The sequence below is a fragment of the Pristis pectinata genome, chromosome 26 (genome assembly GCF_009764475.1).
Source record: "Pristis pectinata isolate sPriPec2 chromosome 26, sPriPec2.1.pri, whole genome shotgun sequence".
In the NCBI taxonomy this organism is placed as follows: Eukaryota; Metazoa; Chordata; class Chondrichthyes; order Rhinopristiformes; family Pristidae; genus Pristis; species Pristis pectinata.
In genome coordinates this window covers 23,535,013-23,555,858 of record NC_067430.1, presented here as the reverse complement: position 1 = coordinate 23,555,858, position 20,846 = coordinate 23,535,013, and the positions used below count along the sequence as shown (strand labels likewise).

Here is a 20,846-nt window from a genome sequence, read left to right as displayed (position 1 = left end):
TGAAAAGTAGTAGGGGGTATTGGATCCTTCCATTTAAGCAAAATGGATCGTTTGGCCATTAATGTAACAAAGGCAATCATACGGTTAGCGGAGGCAGATAAATGGCCAGATTCTATCCTTGGTAATCCAAAAATTGCAGTGATAGGGTGAGGTTGTAAATCAATCTCCAATACATTTGAAATAATGTTAAAAATGTCTTTCCAATATTTTTCCAAAAGAGGACAGGACCAAAACATATGTGTCAAAGAAGCCACATTTGATTTACATCTGTCACATATAGGATTTATATGGTGATAAAAACAAGCTAGCTTATCTTTGGACATATGGGTCCTGTGAACTACCTTAAACTGTATCAACGAGTGTCTGGCACACATTGAAGATGTATTAACTAAATGAAGAATTTTCTTCCAAGTCTCTGTAGGTAAAGATGTCTGGAGTTCGCTTTCCCATTCATTCTTAATTTTGTCCAGTGATTCTGGATGTATTTTCATAATTAAATCATAGATTATTGTTATCAAGCCCTTCTGATAAGGATTAAGACCTAAAATTTTTTCCATAGTTTCAGTTTTGTAAGGTGTCGGAAAAGAGGGTATAGTAGCTTTTAAAAAGTTTCTAATCTGCAAATATCGAAAAAAGTGTGATCTAGGCAAATTGTATTTTTTAGACAATTGTTCAAAAGATGAAAAACAGTTATCAATGAATAAATCACAAAAACATACTGTCCCCTTCCTTTTCCATATGGAAAAAGCTGAGTCAACTCTGGATGGATGAAAGAAAAAATTAGATTGAATGGGACTTGACAGGTTAAATTTATTCAATCCAAAAAATTTACGAAATTGAAACCATATTCATATTGTATGTTTAACAATTGGGTTAATCATATGTTTACTTAATTTGGTAAGTGCAAAAGGGAGTGAAGCTCCTAAAATAGAAACTAATGAAAATTCAAGTACTGATTGGTGCTCAAGGTTTACCCATTTGGGGCATTGAATTACATCTGAATCTTGTATCCAAAAAATTAAATATCTAATATTAATTGCCCAATAATATAATCTAAAGTTAGGCAGGGCCATACCACCATCCTTTTTTAGTTTTTGTAAGGGTTTCAATGAATTCTGTTTCCCTAAACGTCATGGGAACCCGCTTCTGGTGAGGACTCCACCCCATTCCCCAGCTGGAGTTAGCAATCAATTGATTGCAAGTTTAGCCCTTGAATTTGGAGTAAGGGAAGTATTAAAATGCATGCTTTAACTCAGTGATCTAATAAAGACCTAGGCTCAGGCCCACAGGTGTGGGCAGGTGATCTCACTGGGGAAAGTGTGTCTACCTGGTACACACAACCACTTTCCTCTAATCCCTTGGGCATCTGAAACCCATCATGGCTATTGCTCATTGTGGTTTCTGTATTAGCCATCTTTATATTCCAAATTAAACACTGCAGACTATTACCTGTATAAGCTCAAGAGGTTGAACGACCCACTTGGGTTCCCACATGAGACGGTGCCTACATACACATGAAGGCTTTATAGAGATGTATTCCCCCATTCATAATAAATGCCAACACAGTAGAAGAACTAAGGGCTTGGAACTGGGTCACATACTTTTATAATTTGAGATGGTAGCAAGGATTAATTAATAAACACGAGGCTCCCTCATGGGAGGAAAGCTTAGGGGGAATGTACCCTGTATGTCAGCACAACATCGTGGGCCGAAGGGCCTGTACTGTGCTGTAATGTTCTACGTACCATGTACCTGGGTAGACAGCTCCTCAAATTTGTGTCATTTCCCAAGATACATTCTTTACAAGTGGAATAGACAGAACACCATGGCCTGGGCATGTTTACTGCTTCCTTATATTTCCCAGCATGGAAGCAGAACAGTGGGAATTGCTATTAAGTTTCTCAAACCTTAGTCCACAAGCATTAACCCTAACCTGTACTAAATGTAGATAACAAGTTCTGGATCAAAATTTCTATCTACTTGTTTTATTGTTCAAGAACATGGAGTTACTTTACCCAGATATCTGTGAATAATTAACTCCCCGTGTGGGTATCATTAGATCTCTAGGTTTGAGTCCTACATGAGAATCTAGACTGATTGTCCAGTATGATACCAGGAGACTGTCATCCATTGGATAACATTCTAAGCTGGCAGTCTGTGCTATAGGCAGGTGTTAAAGCTGGTAGGGCATGTGTTGCAGAAAGAATGAGATCTAAAGGTAAACAAGGTCCTTGTCCAATGCTCCCCATCTACTGTAAGTTTGTTCATTCTATTTGCCAAAATACTCTCAAAGATGGTATTTAATTTCACCATGGGGAGTAACCTCATTTTAGTACTTGCTTTGTGCTTCAAATAAATGTAGCTATTTTGTGGATGTAACCCACTTCCATAGCGACAGGCAATTGTTTTGTGAATAAGATTATCTGTTATGTGCATGGCCAAATTCTGTTCCAATGGCAGGTTGCTGACCTAAAACTGACCATTATTTTTTCTTGTCCAGACAAAGTCTCCCTCAGATATCACTGATAGCAGCATTCTGTAGTGTTTCATGAAGGTATTTATGCTGATACAATGGATCAGCATTGAAAGGGAGTTAAAGTTGCCTGAGGCCAATTCTTAATCGTCATCCAAAGATGGGGACTGCCTCATTTCCTTCCACTGGCCAGAAGCAGAGACTGCTCCAATCCCTGTGGATCACTTGGATGGCTGATTTATCAGGTGGTTTGTTTGATAGTGTCCCAGCACAGGGAATCTCCCAGATTTGCCCTGAAGTCTCCAGTAGATTATGAAAACTACCGAGGCAACCTCTGGGTCACATGTAAGCCTTTCCTTCCCTCCCACTCCCCCTATCACCAGTCCCATACAAGTGCATCAGATGTTGTGGCTGTGCTTATACCTAGTTGGAGTTTGTGGTCTCCAGAAGCCTCATGAATAAACGAAACATTAAAGTTCTTAAATGTAGGTATCGCTCACGTTGATGCTTCCGAAGACGTGATTGGACATTGATGATGTCAATGGACAGGAAAGAGATAAGAGATGCAAAACAGCTGTCTGTTTGCTTTTGGCATTGACTAAAATCATGATGGTTTAAATCCCACTGTGGTAACCTAATAATTTTAATTCAGTTTTAAAATCTGGAAATAAAAATCTGCTACCAGTAAAGCCCAAGCAGTGTCACTTTAGGGAGAGAAACCTGCCATCCTTTACATTGTGCACGGACATGATTGACTCCTCACTAGGCTGGGAGCTGGCCAGCAAGCCAGTCAGTTGTATCAGGTTGCTGCACTAATGGAAACTGCAGCGGTTCAGGAGAAGGCCCATCACTCCCTTCACAGGAACAGCTGAGCAATGGAAAAATGAATACCAGAGAGGTTGACAATTAAAGAAAATAATGAGTATCTGGCAGAAAATCCAATGTCTTATTGCTGACCTCTTTGGGTTTCCCAGTTATATCCCATGGTACATTTCTGCTTTTTCAGTCAGGTGTTCAGAATACAAGGACGCACTAGTATGCAGCAGAGTTCTTATGTCAATCATTAATGCAGATGGCAATTTGAGTTGATATTTAAACATCATGGTTACAAATAAAACGAAAAACACGATGATGCTGGAGGAACTCAGCAGGCCAGGCAGCATCCGTGGAGAAAAGCAGGCGGTCAACGTTTCAGGTCAGGACCCTTCCTCAGGACTGAAGATAGGAAAAGGGGAAGCCCAGTATATAGGAGGGAAAAGCAGAGCAGTGATAGGTGGACAAAAGAGGGGAGGTGGGGTGGGCACAAGGTGGTGATAGGTAGATGCAGGTAAGAGATAACGATAGGCGGGTGTGGGGGATGAGGGGAGAACAGATCCACCGGGGGATGGGTCAAAGGTAAGAAGGAAAAAGGGGGGGGGGTAGAAGAAGGAAAGGTAAGGAGGAAAAAAGGGGGGATAGAAGAGAGCTCTTTCTTCTGTCCACCTTCTATCCTCCTTACCTTTGACCCGTATCCTGGTGGATCTGCTCTCCTCTCCTCCCCCGCACCTGCCTGTCACTATCTACCTGCATCTACCTATCACCACCCTGTACCCACCCCGTCTCTCCCCTTTTGTCCACCTATCACTGCTCTGCTTTTCCCTCCTATATATTGGGCTTCCCATTTTCCTATCTTCAGTCCTGAAGAAGGGTCCTGACCCAAAACATTGACCACCTGCTTTTCTCCACAGGTGCTGCCTGGCCTGCTGAGCTCCTCCAGCATCAGTGTTTTTCATCTAGATTCCAGCATCTGCAGTCCTTTGTTTCTCATAGTTACAAGTAATCTCCATTTTGTACTTCCCTCTCCTTCAGCTATTTTAAGCTCTGACTTTTTGATGCAGTCTTAGGGTCACTAATCCTTCAGGATTGTGCTGGAGTTTCCAAAGAAAGAAGATTAACCTTCTGGGCACCACTGTGATCCAACCCAGGAGAAAAATCATTCGGGGTATTGTCAAAAATGAAGTGTGTTTTTCATTCTTTCAACACTATTAATTGTGGAGGTGGAGGATGGAGGCTGATAATGTCAGGTCACTGGTGGGAAGATGGAGGTTGTGTGACTTCTAGGAATGTGTCCAGTTTGGAGTTGGCAAATCTGCATGTATTTTTCAATCACAACTTCTTGCTGTTTTTTGACTAATTTACTCCGTGACTCTCCTCAAGGCAACAATCCCTTGCCCATGCACCATTTCAGCCCTGCTCCTCACCCACTCAGCGTGTGAATGAGCCTACACGCTGCGTTTTAATAGACTATTCAATTAAAGGCAGCGGTACGGCCTAAGGCAGTCCGCATGCATACACTTTGTGCAGGTGTGCATGTCTGTGTGAGAGTGGATTTCTGCCCTGACTAGAATCACCAAACTCTTGGCTGAAAATTAACCCTACATGTTCTTTGTTCTGAGCGAACATGTCCCCTGTCACTTGTGGAAGTTCCTGGCCTTCCTGCAGAGTAAGACATAGATTTGCAGAAAATACTCAGTAGGTCAAGCAGCAGCCATGGAGAGAGAAAGAGAGCTGATGCTTCAGGTCAGTGACACTTAATTAGAACATTCTGATGAAAGATCATCAGTTTGAAATGATAATCTGTTCTTCTCTCTGACCTGCTGAGTATTTCCCACAAATTTTGTTATTATTTCAGATTTCCAACATCCACAGTATTTTGCTTTTGTATCTCCTTTTAGATCACGAGGTTAATGGAAGCATGACTTAAGATAACCATACATCACATCTTACCAATCCCCTTCACTAGGCTACTCTTTAATACCAGTCTGGCCCAATAAAACTACAGTGGTGGTGGGACCTTATCACTAGATGTCACCGGCTCCATTCCTTCACTGTTGTCCTATCACCATTATAATTCTTTCACGTTACCATCCTCCAAACCCTGCCACAAGTTTACTATCAGCCATTACCCCCGACAAATTCTCGCTCACTGTGATTTAATTTCCTTTCTCAATTCAGCATTCCTTCTCATAGAACTTCCTTTACCCATATTCATGCCTGTGACTTTGACCTTGACATGTCTCCATGTTAGACAGGGCCATCTCTCATCGCTTGCTTGAATCCCTTGAACTGTTCCTTTGCATTCATCCCTGGAAAGATTTCTTCCTTCACATGGAAGGAATGCATATTCTTCAGGCCTGTAGAATGCATATTCTGAGCCGTCAGAGAACTCCAGCTTATGTTAGACATCAAAAGTTTAATATAGCTGAAAGCCCGAGAATACAGAAAGCATAGGAGTGAAAGTAAAATAGAAAATAAAAAAGAGAGGTCATGGCAAAATCTTGTAAGTAGAATCAAAGAAATTTCAAAAATTCTTTGAGTACATATAGAGCAAGTAGATAACAAAGGAAAGTAGGGCCACAAATGTATGTGCAGAGGCAGGCGATGTGGATGCAATCCTTAATGAATGTTTTTGCAGTTGTCTTCCCAATATTGTGGTTCAGGAAGAAAAGTGTCAAATATGGAATAAACATAGTAAGAAAATGGATAAATCACAAGGTTCAGATGAAATGTGTCCCAGACAGAATCAAGAGTGGAAATTGTTCAGTACTTCCTGGATACAGGAGTGAAGCCAGAGGATTGGAGGACTGCTCACATTGTACCACTGTTTAAAAAGGGAGCAAGTTAAACCAATTAACGACAGGCTAATTAGTTTAACCCCGGTATTATAAAAATTACCAGAATTAATCTTGAGAGACAGTAGAAAGCTTCTTTTAGAAGCAGACAGATTAATGAAAGATGTTGAGGTTGGATTTGTTAAGGAAAGGTCTCGTCTGTCTAACTTGATTGAACTTTTTGAGAATGTACCAAGGAGGGTTTGATTAGTACATGGATTTTAGCAAGGGTTTTGACAGGGTTCCTCGTGACAGCTGGTCAAAAATTTAAAAGCCCATGAGATAAAAGTAAGAGTGACAAATTGGATTCAAAATTGCCTTGGTAGCACAAAGGAAAGGCCAACTTGTTGCATATTTTTGTGACTGGAAGGATGTTGCCTGTGGGATTCCACTGGGCTCAAGTACTTGGTCCATTGCTTTTTGTAGCATGTATTCATGACTTGGGATGTGTGATAAAGAAGTTTGCAGAATATGTACAAATTGGCCTAATGATTGCCAACAAGGAGGAACGCTTTAGGCTGCAAGGGCTAACCATTTGGGCAAAAATGTGGCAAATTAAATTTCATCCAGAGGATTGTGATGTGAAGGCATTTGGGAAGGTGCAGAAAGGCAAAGGATTACAAAGGATTACAAAACTAGGGGGCATAGATTTAGGGGAGAGGGGAAAGATTTAAAAAGGACTTGAGGGGCAACTTTTTCATGTAGAAGGTGGTGAGTATATGGAATGAGCTGCCAGAGGAAGTGGTTGAGGCAGGTACAATAGTATCATTTAAGAAGCACTTGGATAGGTACATGCAGGGGCTTAGAGGGATATGGGCTAAACACAGGAAATTGGGTCTAGATGGGTGGGCACCATGGTCGGCATGGACTCGTTGGGCTGAAGGGCCTGTATCCATGTGGTATTGCTCTAGGGCTTTATCACTCTATTACATAATAAATAGAAGGGTAAACGGACAGGTTGATCAGGTGGTTAAAAAGGCATTCTAGATGATTCCTTTCATTAGCAAGGCATAGAATGTAAGAGCAGGATGGTTATGCAAGAACCAGGTCCATGCCTAGATGGACACAGTCTGAGTAAGGCATATATTTCCTGTTACCACATTGCAGGAAAGATGCAATTACACTGGAGAGGGTGCAGAAGCGATTAACTAGACTTGCAACATTTTAGATATGAGAAAATATATTAGTGTTGATTTTTGTAGAGTAGAGGAATGTCCTAATTGAAGTATATAATCATGAGAGACTGAAATAGAGTAAAAAGGAAGGAATGTATTTTTCCTAGCAGAGGAATCAAAAACCAGGTGCATAGATTCAAAGTAATTAGTAGAAAGATTAGATGTGAGATGAGGACAAATTTTTCACCCTGATGGTGGTAGAGGTCTGGAACTTGCTGTTCACAAGGGCAGTGAAGATAGGAACCTTTATCATATTGAAGCAACACTTAGTTGCATGCTTTTTCTTGGGCTGCCCCTGGGGATTGAGGGTGACTTATTTCCCCACTTGTTCTGTGGAGATGTACTTGAAGAGCCATGCTGCCCCAGGGTTGCAAACCCTGGGTGAGAAAGGGTTCAAGCACTCTATTGACTGGCACGGACACATGAGGCTGAATGGTCTTCAACGCTGTTGTAAATCTTCTGATTTCTATGAAATTCCAAATGGAACATTTGAGCTCCCATCTGCCGGACTTTGGTTGTGAGAATAGTTGCGCAGCCACTGATCTCAATAACACATACACTTCTGCTTTTGATGTCCCTGTGCCATTAAAATAATTACTTCCGTTCTGGTCATTCTGACAATAGAACCCATTAGCTTGCACTCTTCAAGCCTTGGAATATGTTATTAAACAAAGCAATTAACCCCAAACTGAATAATTAAATATTACTCACAGTAATAATGAATGAAAGTACATTTTAAGTCATAGTTTACTTGCAATTACAATCAGAACAGGTCTGTAATGATATTTGTAACCTCTGTTCCAGGTTGAGTAACACAAAGAAGCAAGCTGTGCACACGGTGATGGGGATCTGGATGGTATCGTTCATTCTATCTACCTTGCCTGCTGTGGGCTGGCATGACACCACAGAACGCTTCTACGCCAAGGACTGCCGCTTCATCGTCACAGAGATAGGCCTTGGTTTTGGGGTTTGCTTCCTATTACTGATCAGCGGGAGTGTGGTGATGGGTGTGGTATGCATTGGCATTGCCCTTTTTCAGACGTTCACCGTTCAAGCTGGGAACAATGTCAACAAAAACAAATTCAACGTACCCACAATTGTAGTGGAAGATGCACAGGGTAACCGGAGATCGTCCATTGATGGCTCTGAACCATTAAAAACCTCTCTACAGATAACCTATTTGATCAGTGGAATTGTCTTTATCTATGACTTTTTGACTGGCTTCCCCATTTTGGTAAGTCACTGTCTTCTATTCTGTTAACTCGTCAAAGAGATTAACGTGCTAGGAGTGAATTTTGTTCTGTTTAGTAAAATTGTGTGCAGGATTAAAATATCTTCGAGGTTTCCCAACAAACAGCTGATGGACAAAATATTTCCGGGTTGTTACCCAAGAAATCTTTACAAGTTAAGATAATTTAACAGAGGAGTAAAGGAAGTTGGAAGAACTCTGCCCTATCCGAAGTAGAAAATGTTCAAATGTAACAAATAATTGTGGGTTAGGTCTTGTAATCTCCAAAACTCCTATTACCTCCGTGTTTCTGATTTAAATACATTTTCAGAAATGATAGATGTACACAAATGTAAAGTTTAATTAGCTAAAAGAAATAACTCAAATAATTTGAAGTCTAGTGACAGCTGTTTTGTCCACTAAGGCAAGTGATGTATATAAAAATGGGCAAGTGAATGTTGGCCTGGCCGTCACCCATTACATTCCTGACAACTGCCTGAAGTGTCACCAGTTAACCTTAATTCACAGGTGGTGTTGTAATGGAAGAGAAGAACTTTACCACTGAACTATATGCATATTGTACATACACTATTGTTCTTTACTTCAAGTCGACAGGACTTCCTTCTTCAATAAACGATAGAGGCAAGAATCCTGTTGCCAAATCTAGTAAAAACATGCATATTATTATACCATTCCCAAGAATGACACTTTAAATATATGCCCAATTTTCAGAGCTTCTATAATAGCTTTTCCCTTCCCCATTACGGGTTACAAGCCACATGAATCCACAAAGTAAACCACTCCAAGTTCCACAAAAGCATATTTATTTCTCCTTATCTGCATGTCAGAAGATGTTCTTCATCAGTGGACAGCATTCAGAACAAGCATAGACTTATTCCAGGGAGAATATTGTTGGAAATGCTTAGGGGACAATCTAACACCATATGGGAATTTAGTCTAAGAACAGAGTACCTTATGTGTATTGATGGTTAAATATTGTTGACTATGCCGATCGACATTTAGGTGGGCATATGCATGAGACAAATCTAATTTTCAGAATATTTTTGCACCAGCCAGCTCAGTGTAAATGTCTTGTGATGTTTAGAGTGAATACTGTTCCTTGTTGATTGCTTCATTGACTAGGACCTTGTAGACCAACAGAGTCTAACTTTTTTATCTGCTTTTAAAATCACCACAATGGGTGTTGCCCAAACACCAACATCCATCTTCACCAATACTTCAGGGTTCTCTAATTTACCCAATTTCCATACCATCTGGGCTTTCAATGCAGAATGAATTGGTTGTGGTTTGTAGTAAGTAGGTTTCACACTGGTCTAATGTACATGTGAACCATATGGCCTTTAATACCATCACAGAAATCAGTAGGGTTTCCAAATGCCATGTTGTCATCTCCAAACTAAATACATAACCCTAATTCAACTTCAGTTGCTGTAGCCAGTTCTATCCCATCAAGATTGGTCCATTATAATACTTCACCACAACAACATGCTGTAGCATACATTGGCCACGAAAAGCATTGCCATGAAATTCCGTAAGTGTCTTGGTTCCTAGCAGCGCAGTCTGCAGCATTGTCAGTCTTCATCACTTAAAATCTTGATTTGCCATATTTCCATTTTTCCACTTGTGACATGCACACTATATACAAACACCTGTTGTTTCATCCTTTCTGTCATTGAATTCAATGTGATTTGTCTGACTTTGCCTTCCTCTTGGACGGAAAACTGCAAGCTGCTGCAGTAGGCTGCTCACATTGCCAGGGTATGGTAGAATGGTGATTAAATAACTGGACAAGTGTACAGAGGCCTGGACCATTGATCCAGAGACATGGGATCAAATCCCACCAGCCTCTGTGGTATTTTAAATTCAGGTAAATGAATCTTTAACTCTAGTATCAATAATAGAGCTACCAGATCAATGAAAAACTCATTGAACCCATTGGGTTCCCTTAGGAAAAGAAACCTGGCCCTGACCTGGTCTAACTTATATGGAACCCTGGACCCACCGATGTGGTTTGGTCTTAACTTCCTCCCTGGTTTAGAAGCAATAAAGGATGAACAGTAAATTGTTAGCAATGCCACATCCTGTAAAGGAATATATTTTTAAAAAGCAGCTGTTTTGAATTTGCATTGCCCTCCTGTGTAATCTTTTCAAATTCTTTTCTTGGGATCAGGGTGTTACTGGCAAAGGCAGCAATTAATGCTCTTCCTTAATTGCACTTGAGAATGTTAAAGGTGACTCACCTTCCTGAACTGTTGCAGTTCTGCTGAAAATACTCTCACAATGCTGTTGGAGAGGAGGTTGCAGGATTTGGATCGGGTGATGATGAAGGACTGGCTGTCTATCTCCAAGACATAAATATGTGCCACTTGAGCACAGAGGTGCTGGTGTTTTCATGCACCTAAAGATCTTGTCTTCTTAATGACAGAGGCTAGGGGGTTTGGGAGATGTTGTCATAGTAACCTAGATGAGTAACTGCAGTTCATTTTGTAGATGATATACTATGTAGTCACTGTACGGCAGCAGTAGTAGCAGGAATGAATGCTTGGGTTGCTGAATAGAGCATCATCAAGAGGACTGCTTTGCCCTGGATAACGTTAAGTGATTTCTGTGTTGTTGCAGCTACAGTCATTCGGACAAGTGGAAAGTATTTGATCACACTCCTGATTTGTGCCTTGTAGAAGGTGGAAAGGATTTTGGATTTCATAGATTGCATAGAACAGGTCAGGAACAATCCCTTCAGCCCCGTATGTCTGCACTGACTGTGACGCCAGTCTAAACTAATCCCATCTGCCTGCATGTGGTCCATATCCCTCTATTCCCAGCCTGTTCATGCACTTGTCTAAAAGCCTCTTAAATGTCACTGTCATAGCTGCTTCTAACATTTCCCCTGGCAGTGCATTCCAGGCACCAACCACTCTCTGTGTAAAACAAAAAACGTGCCTTGCACATCTCCTTTAAACTTTCCCCCTCTCACCTTAACTCAATGCCCTCCAGTATCTGGTATTTCCACCCCGAGAAAAAGACTCTGACCATCTACCCTATCTGTGGTTGGCGCTCAGCCTTCGATGCTCCAGAGAAAACAATCCACGCTTGTCCATCCTCCCCTTTATAGCTAATAAACTCCAATCCAGGCAACACCCTGGTGAACCTCTTCTGCACCCTCTCAGCTGCAGCATGACTTCCCAACTTTTATACAGTCCCTCAAATAATGAAGGCAAATTTGCCTTGCACCTTCTTTACCCCCTTATCCACTTGTATTGCCACTTTCTGGGAGCTATGTACTTGCACCCCAAGATCCCTCTGTATGTCCATGCTCCTAAAGGTCCAACCATTTACTGTTTAATTTCCTCTTTCATATGACCACCCAAAAATGCATCATCTCACACATGTCTGGATTAAACTCCCATCTGCCATTCCTCTGCCCAGGTTTCCAATTCATCTATATTCTGTTGTATCCTTTGACAACTTTCCACACTATCCACAATTCCACTGATTTTTGTGTCATCTGCAGACTTGCTTATCAGTCCATCTACATCTTCATCCAGATCAATAATATATATTACAGAGAACAGAGGTCCCAGCACTGGTCCTTGTGGAACACCACTGGTCACAGACCTCCAGTCAGAAAATCACCCTCTACCACTACCATCTGCCTTCTACAACCAAGCCAATGTTGGATCCAGTTTGCCAACTTAGACAATGCATATCTTAGGAAGGACGTGCTGACGTTGGAGAGGGTTCAGAGGAGATTTACGAGGATGATTCCAGGAATGAAAGGGCTTACGTATGATGAGCGTTTGTCGGCTCTTAGACTGTACTCACTGGAGTACAGAAGAATGAGAGGGGACCTCATAGAAACATTTAAAATGTTGAAAGGACTGGACAGAGTAGATGTGGCCAAGCTGTTTCCCTTGGTGGGTGAGTCCAGGACCAGAGGGCACAATCTTAGGATTAGAGGGTACAGGTTTAAAACAGAGATGAGGAGAAATTTCTTTAGCCAGAGGGTACTGAATTTATGGAATTCCTTGCCGTGTACAGCAGTGGAGGCTAGATCACTGGAGGCGTTTAAGGAGGAGATGGATATCTAATTAGTCAAGGTATCAAGGGATATGGGGATAAGGCCAGAAATTGGGGTTAGAATAGTTTTTTTTTCATTGCCCCCTCCCCCCCCATTTCTCATTCTTTTTCTTTTTTTTCCCTTTTCTTTGGAGCAGACTCGAATGGGCCTACTTCTGCTCCCTTGTCTTATGATCTTGTGACTTAATCTTCTGGACCAGCCCATGACAATGTTAGAACATGAGTCACTCACTGCAGCATCTATAACCTCTGACTTTCTCCTGTAGCAACAGTGTTCTTGTGGCTGGTCAGTTTAGTTTCTAGTTACTATTGATGATGGGGGATGTGTTGATGGTCATGCCATTGAATGTTAAGAGTAAGCGGTTCGACTCTATCTTGTTGGAGATGGCCATGGCTTTGCACTTTTTATTTGCCACTTATCAATGTGTGCCTGAATACTGTATAGGTCTAGCTATATATGAGCATGAACAACTTCATTTGCTTATGGAACTGAGCATTATGCAATCATCAGTGAACATTTCCACTTCTGATCTTATGATGGAAAGAAAGTCACAGGTGAAGCAGTTGAAGATGGGTATTATCCTGAGGAACTCCTGCAATGACGTCCGGGGGCTGGGATGATTTGACCTCCAACAATCACAATCGCTTTTCCTTGTGTGAGATGTGATTCTAACCATTGGAGTATATTCTCCATGATGCCCATTGACGTTACTTTTATAAGATCTTATACCACATTTGGTCTAATGCTGCCTTGATGCCAAAGGCAGTTAATCTCACCTCTGGAATCCAGCTCTTGGTCCACATGTGAGCTGTGTCTGGTGAGATCTGGAGTCAAGTGGTGCTGGCAAAACCCATCCTGGGCATCAGTCAGCTGGTCATTGGTGGGGCGGTGCAGTTCTGCAGCAGGTAGTGCTGGTGCCTCATAGCTCCAGCAACTCGAGTTTGATCTTGACCTAAGGTGCAATCTGCATAGAGTTTGCATGTTCTCCCTGTGACTGCATAGGGTTCCGCGGATGCTCTGGTTTCCACTCATATTCCAGTTATGCGTTGGTTGTTAAGTTAATCGGCTGCTGCAGAATATCCTTAATGTAGGTGGGTGGTGGGAGAATCGGGGGAGTTGATGAGCGTATGAAAGAGAATGGTTATAGGAATTGTAGGAGGATGGATGGAAATGTTCTGAGTGTTAGCATTGACTCAATGGGCTGAATGGCCTTTTCCCTTGTTGTAAGAAAATATGGTGAGAAGATGCAGCTTGATAGCACTAGTGATGATATCCTCCATTACTGCTGATGGCTGAGACTAGATGGATTGGGCATTAATCAGCCAGACTGCTGTTGCATGTCACACATGTAAATCATGTAGGACTAATGGTTTTCTCCATAGCTCTGGGTTCATGTAAATACTGTAATGTTGCCTGTTGCCCCTGTATATGCTATTTGGGACAGACAAATCTCCTTTCCATTCAACATTGGCATTTCCATCAAAGTTGCTGTCTAATAGGCTTTCAGAATGGCTCAGGGATACCGAGTAACTTTGAATCCTTTCATCACTAAATCCAGAAATGAGCCCATCTCTTAGAGTTCTGTTGAGGAATTCATTAAAAATACAGCACGATGAAAGGTTCCTCAGTGCCACTGTATAATCAGTGATGAACTCTCAATACCTCTAATTTTGTGTTACACACTTGTAGCTTTCAGTTACCTCTAGAACTGTAGCCTTGAAGTGCTTGTCTAATTTCTCAGCTGTTTAAATAGCTCATGTTGTATATCTCTAATCCACTTTCACTGAAGAGGATCACTTCCTCCATCTCCCGAATTGCTTTGTTGAATATTTCAGCATATTCTGAAAGACTCTGATCACTTTGCACTCAAATGGACTTTTTTTTTTGTTCTGGTTGTGTTTTCTTTCTTGTAAAAATTCTGTTTAATTTATGTTTTTCTTGTGAATGCTGCTTATATGTGATGCTGCTGCAAGTAAGTTTTTCATTGCACCTGTGCATACATGTACTTGTGCATATGACAATAAACTCGACTTTGACGATGAGTAAAGTTTTGTGTGTTCAGGTCAACTGGCTAATTGACTAAGCTTCTTTGTTAAAGTGGGCAGTGATTGATATTCTAACAGCAGGCAAAGCATCTGACATCACAGAAGTGCATTAGACTTCGCTATAGTCTCTCAGGGTGGAACTGAAAGTCACTGCAGCTGCAACAATCATCCTTTGCCACTTGTTATTCCACATCCAGTACTTAACCAAGTTCCAATTGAATCTCCTTTGCCCTTTCAGACAGCGCTCACTTGATGATAACTACCCTTCTTTCACCCTGGTATTTCCACCAATCTCTTCTGTAGCTGCAGGAATCCTGCCTGGCAGTTGCTCCTCTGTTTGGTTACTAAACCTTTAATCATTTTAAATATTGCTCACCATCTTCTCACAGACTCTAACTATAGTCGTTCATTGACCGCTGAAATGTAGTTAGGGCCTACCTTGTGTTAGTTCTGCCACCTATAGGATTGTTCCTTAATTTCATTTACAATCTCAAACTTGCTGCTCCTATCTCGTCCTAATGTTTCTGCATTTTCTGTCCATTTTATCGTGGGGTCTAATAATTGAGCCAAGCACATCAACCACAGAAGTGCAGAGCTCAGAACTGTGTAAATCTCTTTCTGCATTTGCACATTAAATGAGCATAAAGGAAGTTGCAAACATTGGGAATTTAAATAGTGAGGCAAGATTGTTTTTTTCTGGAAAAAATGGAGACCTTGGAACCATCCAGTTAGAATTTTCAAGATTTGGAAGAGGAATGGTTTATTTGACTCAGGTGAATTATGCATTATTTTCATATATCTGGAAAACTAGTTTTAAGACTGAGAAAGAACGGAGGTCAGGCAAGTCTCTTTCATCCAACAGAAATAAAGGCATCGGAGCTAAATTAAATCTAAGAGAAAATCAACTTTAATTCTGGATTGAGAAGAGAATTAAGGGTGAGAAGGTGGGGAAATAAGACTAGAACATAAGAGTTCATTCGGAATGAGAAAGATCATTAAACAATGCAATCTCATCCTTCTTGATAGCTCAGCCCACTTACTGAAGTGATCAGCTCAGCTGGTTGGGACTAATCACAAGTTCTTTTGATTTTTAATCTCTGATCATGAAGAATGCATCAGTTTTATGTTACTTTTATTGTGGCCTCATTTATTTTAAGTCTTCTGTCTTTCTGACGTTGCCAGTGATTTGAAAATTTTAAAAGAATATCGATTGGAAAAAACTACCTGATTGAATGCATTCAACCAGTAACAATAAACATGGAAAATACTGGAAATACTCAGCAGGTCAGATAGCATCTGAGGAGACAGAAACAGAGGCAGCATTTCAGGTCATTGGATCTTCAGCCAATAACAACATCACCCAATATTTCCTGCACAAGATGTATCAGACTTTACTATATCTGTCTCATTAACTGGGCATTTTGATTAGACTAAAAACACAGTTGTAAGGATGATATTTACTATTCAGCCCCTGTTTAATCCTATTAACTACAAATTTCCTGTGATACTTATGTCAAAAATCAGGGAAATAATTGGTTGAGATCTCATCTCAGAACATCTCAGAGGATGTATCCTGGGCCCAACACATTGATGCAATCACAAAGAAGGTATGCTAGTGGCTCTACTTTGTTAGGAGTTTGAGGAAATTTGGTGTGTCACCAAAGACACTTGCAAATTTCTACAGATGTACGGTGGAGAGAATTCTGGCTGGTTGCATCACAGCCTGGTATGGAGGCTCCAATGTGCAGGATCAAAAGAGGCTGCAGAGGGTTGTAGACTCAGCCAGCTCCATCACAGGCACAACCTTCCCCGCCATCGAGGACATCTTCAAGAGGCAGTGCCTCTAGAAGGCAGCATCCATCATCAAGGACCCACATCACCCGGGACATGCCCTCCTCATGTTACTGCCATAGGGGAGGAGATACAGGAGCCTGAAGACCCACACTCAACGTTTTAGGAACAGCTTCTTCCCCTCCGCCATCTGATTTCTGAATGGTCCATAAACCCATGAACACTACCTCATTAGTCCTTTTTAATGCACTATTTATTTATTTTTGTAATCTATGATAATTTTTATGTCTTTATGTCTTGCACTGTACTGCTGCTGCAAAACAACAAATTTCATGACATATGTCAGTGATAATAATTCTGATTCTGATAAGATCTTTGAAAAAGCAGAATAAATGATATTTCAGTTAATGATTAAGTAAAGCACAGAATCATGTTAACTGGATTGATTCCAGATTGGTGCCAAAGCAGTGTTTCCAATTCATCTCAGGACCTCATTGTTTGGGGAAGGGGAAAATTATTCAGTATCACTGTTTCTAATTGATGTCAAATAACCCCCACTGGCAGATTAAGCAGTTATTGGGTTCAGGATGAGATGGAGTTTGGCCAGAATTGTTTCTACTGTTGCACAGATCTGCTCGTACTCAGCATTCAGGGTTCGCACTCAGCATTCCAGGATTTAGAGCCAGCAACAAGGAAGGACTAGTGAAATATTTCCAAAGTGAGTATAGTGTGCAAGTTGGAGGGGAACCTGCAGGCAGAGGGGTTCCCATGCTGTCCTTGTCCTTGGTGACAGAGATTGCACTTGGGGAGATGCTGTCAGAGTAGCTTGGGTGAGTAACTACAGTGCATTTTGTAGATGGAACACACTGCAGCTCTTGTGCACAGGTATTGGAAGGAATGAATGTTTAAGGTACCAATCAAGCTACTGCTTTGTCCTGGATGGTGTCGAGCTTCTTGAGAGTCGCTGGAGCTGCACTCATCCAGACAAGTGGAGAGTATTCCATCATACTCCGGACATATGCTTTGTAATTGGTGGAAATACTCCGGGGTATCAGGAGTGAGTTGCCCACGAGAAAGCACCTCACCTCTAACCTGCAGCCACAGTATTTATGTGGCTGATTAAGCTCAGTTTCTGGTAAGTGGTAATGTTGATGTTTGGTGTCTTGCAATGATAATGCCATTGAATGCTGAGGGCAGGTGGTTGGAATCTCTCTTGTTGGGGTTGGTCGTTACCTGGTATTTGTGAGGCATGAATGATATTTGCCACTTATCAGCCCTTGCCGGGTTTCATTGGCTAAAGAGTTGCGAATGGAATTGAACATCAGTGAACATACCAACTACTATCTTTATGATGGAAGGATAGTCATTGGTGAAGGAGCTGAAGATAGTTGAACCCAGGACAGTGCCCCGAGGAAATCCAGCATTGATGTCCTGGGACTTGGATGATTGCCTCCAACAACCACAACCATCTTAATGCAAGGTGTGACTCCAAACACTGGAGTGCTTTCACCTTGATGCTCATTGACTTCACTTTTACCAGGGCTCCTTGAGCTCATTCTCACCTCACCTCTAGAATTCAACTGTTTGGTCCTTTGGACAAAGGCTACGATGAGGTGTGCAGTCAAGTGGTTCTGGTGTAATCCAAATGGGCATCACTGAACAGGTTATTTGTGAGTAAGTTCTGCATGAAAACATAGCTGATAACACATTCTTTCACTGTACTGATAGTTGAGAGTGCACAGATGGGGCAGTAATTATTTGGACTGAATTTGTCATGCTTTTTGTGAACAGGACATACCTGGGCAATCTGTCAAATCATGAAGTAGAAACCACTGTTCTAACCATATGGGAATGGCTTGGCTAGAGGCACAGCTAGTTCTGGAGTGCAGCTCTTCTGTACTACAGCTGTGATGATGTCTGACCCTCATAGTCTGTGCTGTATGCAGCACTCTTACCCAACCATGGAGTATATTAAACTGGGTTATGTGATGGTGGGTGTTATCTATTCGGCACTTCTCACTGACCATGGTTACAATTGCTTCAGCTTTCACATGCTGGGCCCTGCTACCACTGATATGTTTGGAGCTCCTACGTCCATTAACTGTTCAATTGTCCACCACCATTCATGGCCACATGTGGTGGGACTGCAGAGCTTTGATCTGACCAACTTACTGCATGCTATATTTGCAGCATAACACACACATAGTCCTTGCTGCACAAACATCTGATGATTGGGAGAGGTGTCCCACTGACTGGTCAAGGCAGTCATCTTCACTAAAGCAGAACTTGCAGGCAATGTGCCAAGCTGCTCCATTACAATCCTTGCTTATGTTCTGGCAGGGCAAACTCACTCAAAGCTTGGCACCTCCTGGCATGCCCTTCTGCACTCCTCATTGATCAAGGGTTGATCTCTGGCTTAATAGTAGCGGTAGAGTAAGGGAGTAAGGGATATGCCAGGTCATGAGGTGACAGATCGTGGTCAAGGACATTTCTGCTGCTGCTGATGGCCCACATCTCTTCATAGATACTCAACTTGGAACTGCCAGGTCTGTTTTATTTCTATTCCATTTAATGCATTTGAAGTGCCACACAACATGTGTGATCGATACCTTGTCTCCATGAGGACAATGAGACATTTATTTCTACCAATGCTATCACATTCGCATCACTATCACATCAGATGCATCTACCACAGGTAGATTGGTGAGGACAAGGTCAGGTAGGTTTATCCCTTGTGTTGGTTTACTCACTACCTGCAGCAGAGCCAGACTGCCAGGGATAACCTTCGGGACTTGGTTAGTACTGGGGCTGCCAAGCTGCTCTGGGTGATGGCCATTGAAAGCCCACACCCAGAGTATATTCATGTCCTTGATACTTTCAGGGCTTCTTCCAAATGTTGCTCAACATGGCAGAGCACAGATTCACCAGCTGAGGGAGGACAGCAGGTAGTAATCAGGAGGAAGTTTCCTTGACCATGTTTGACTGGATGCTGTGAGAATTAATTTGGTCTGGAGTCAGTGTTGGGGAATCTAAGTGCTACTACTTCTCATCTCAATTCCACCCCTGGTGGGTCCGTCCTACCAATGGGACAGGGCATAAGCTGACATCGTGATGGAACAGTCTGGCGCAGTGCCTGTAGGATCTGATTCAGTGACTACGACTGCGTCAGACTGATGCTTCACCAGTCTGTGCTACACCTCTCCCAATATAGACACCAGTCATCCAGTGTTTGTGAGGAGAACTTTGCAAAGTCAAATGTGCTGTGGGAGATTTTGCTGTGTCTGACTTGGGTACCCTGGTCATTTCAAAATGGTCTGTCCAGCTTAACATGTTTTCTTGTTTGAATGTAGCAGTGATGGTTCAACTAAGTGTCCTGCCAGGCGATTACAGGGAGCATTCAAGAGAAAACCACAGGGGTGGATCTGGAGTCACATAGAGGCCAGACCAGATAAAGATGGTAGATCTCCCTGAAGTGCATTAGTGAATTGGAAGGGTTTGTACAACAGTGCAGTAGTTTTTATGGTTCTTGTTGTCTTGATTTTGTTGTTCCAAATACCGTATTATTAACTAAATTTAAATTCCACAATTGCCATGGAGGGATCTGAACTTGGGTTGCAAGACTGTTAGTCCAAACCTCTGCATTACTGAGGAATGTCGCTAGTTGACTTGCCCTCTGTTTCCTCTCCCACTTCCCCAGACACTGCACCCCCACTCCCCCACCGTGCTTCTTCTGTCAGATTCATGAGATATGGGTGTACTCCACAGAGTACCCTGGATGTTCACTGATGGTTGAGGCACCTTGACCATGTGTGACAAGCTGTCAGTGAGGTTGTGGTTGACACAGAGACCATGTCCAGTCATCAACTACCCAGCTTCTGTTTGCTGCACATTGCCTCTGCACTTGTTAACCATTTCCCCATTTAACCCAAACAACATACACAAACCAAAATTAGGAATTTTTCATTTTGTTGGCTGGATCCTCATATTGTAACCATACTGGATCACTTTGGTAGACGTGCAGCTGGTTCCAGAGCAGACGTCTTTAGCACTTTGGTGGGATGTTGTCTGTCCCATTGCCCGTGCTGTACCTGGTGTCTTAGTTGTTTATATCATGTGGAGTGAATTGAGTTGGCTGAAGACAGGCAGCTGTGATGGCAGAGATCTCACAAGGCTGAGAAGGATCATCCACTGTTTGAGAAGATGGGAGCAAATGCTTCAACCGTCGTTCATACTTGCATGCCGGGTTCCACCACCACTGGGGATGGATGTCTGTGCAGTCTTGTCCTCCTGTTAAGTGTTCACAATTGAATGAAGAAAGTCTGTGGAGCTTTGATCTCATCTGTTGGTTGTAGGATTGCTTGGCTCTCTTTGTTGCACGCTGGTTT

The 20,846-nt window shown here is 42.0% G+C and overlaps 1 protein-coding gene across 3 annotated transcripts in view; it reads left to right on the top strand.

Moving 5' to 3' along the window:
* LOC127583534 (probable G-protein coupled receptor 153) overlaps positions 1-20,846 on the top strand; it is a 78,327-nt gene that overhangs the window by 34,335 nt on the left and 23,146 nt on the right. For all 3 annotated transcript variants that reach the window (XM_052039622.1, XM_052039621.1, XM_052039623.1), the window contains one exon: positions 8,103-8,532. In XM_052039622.1, the coding sequence (XP_051895582.1) occupies positions 8,103-8,532 (430 nt within the window). The remainder of the gene's footprint in view (positions 1-8,102; positions 8,533-20,846) is intronic.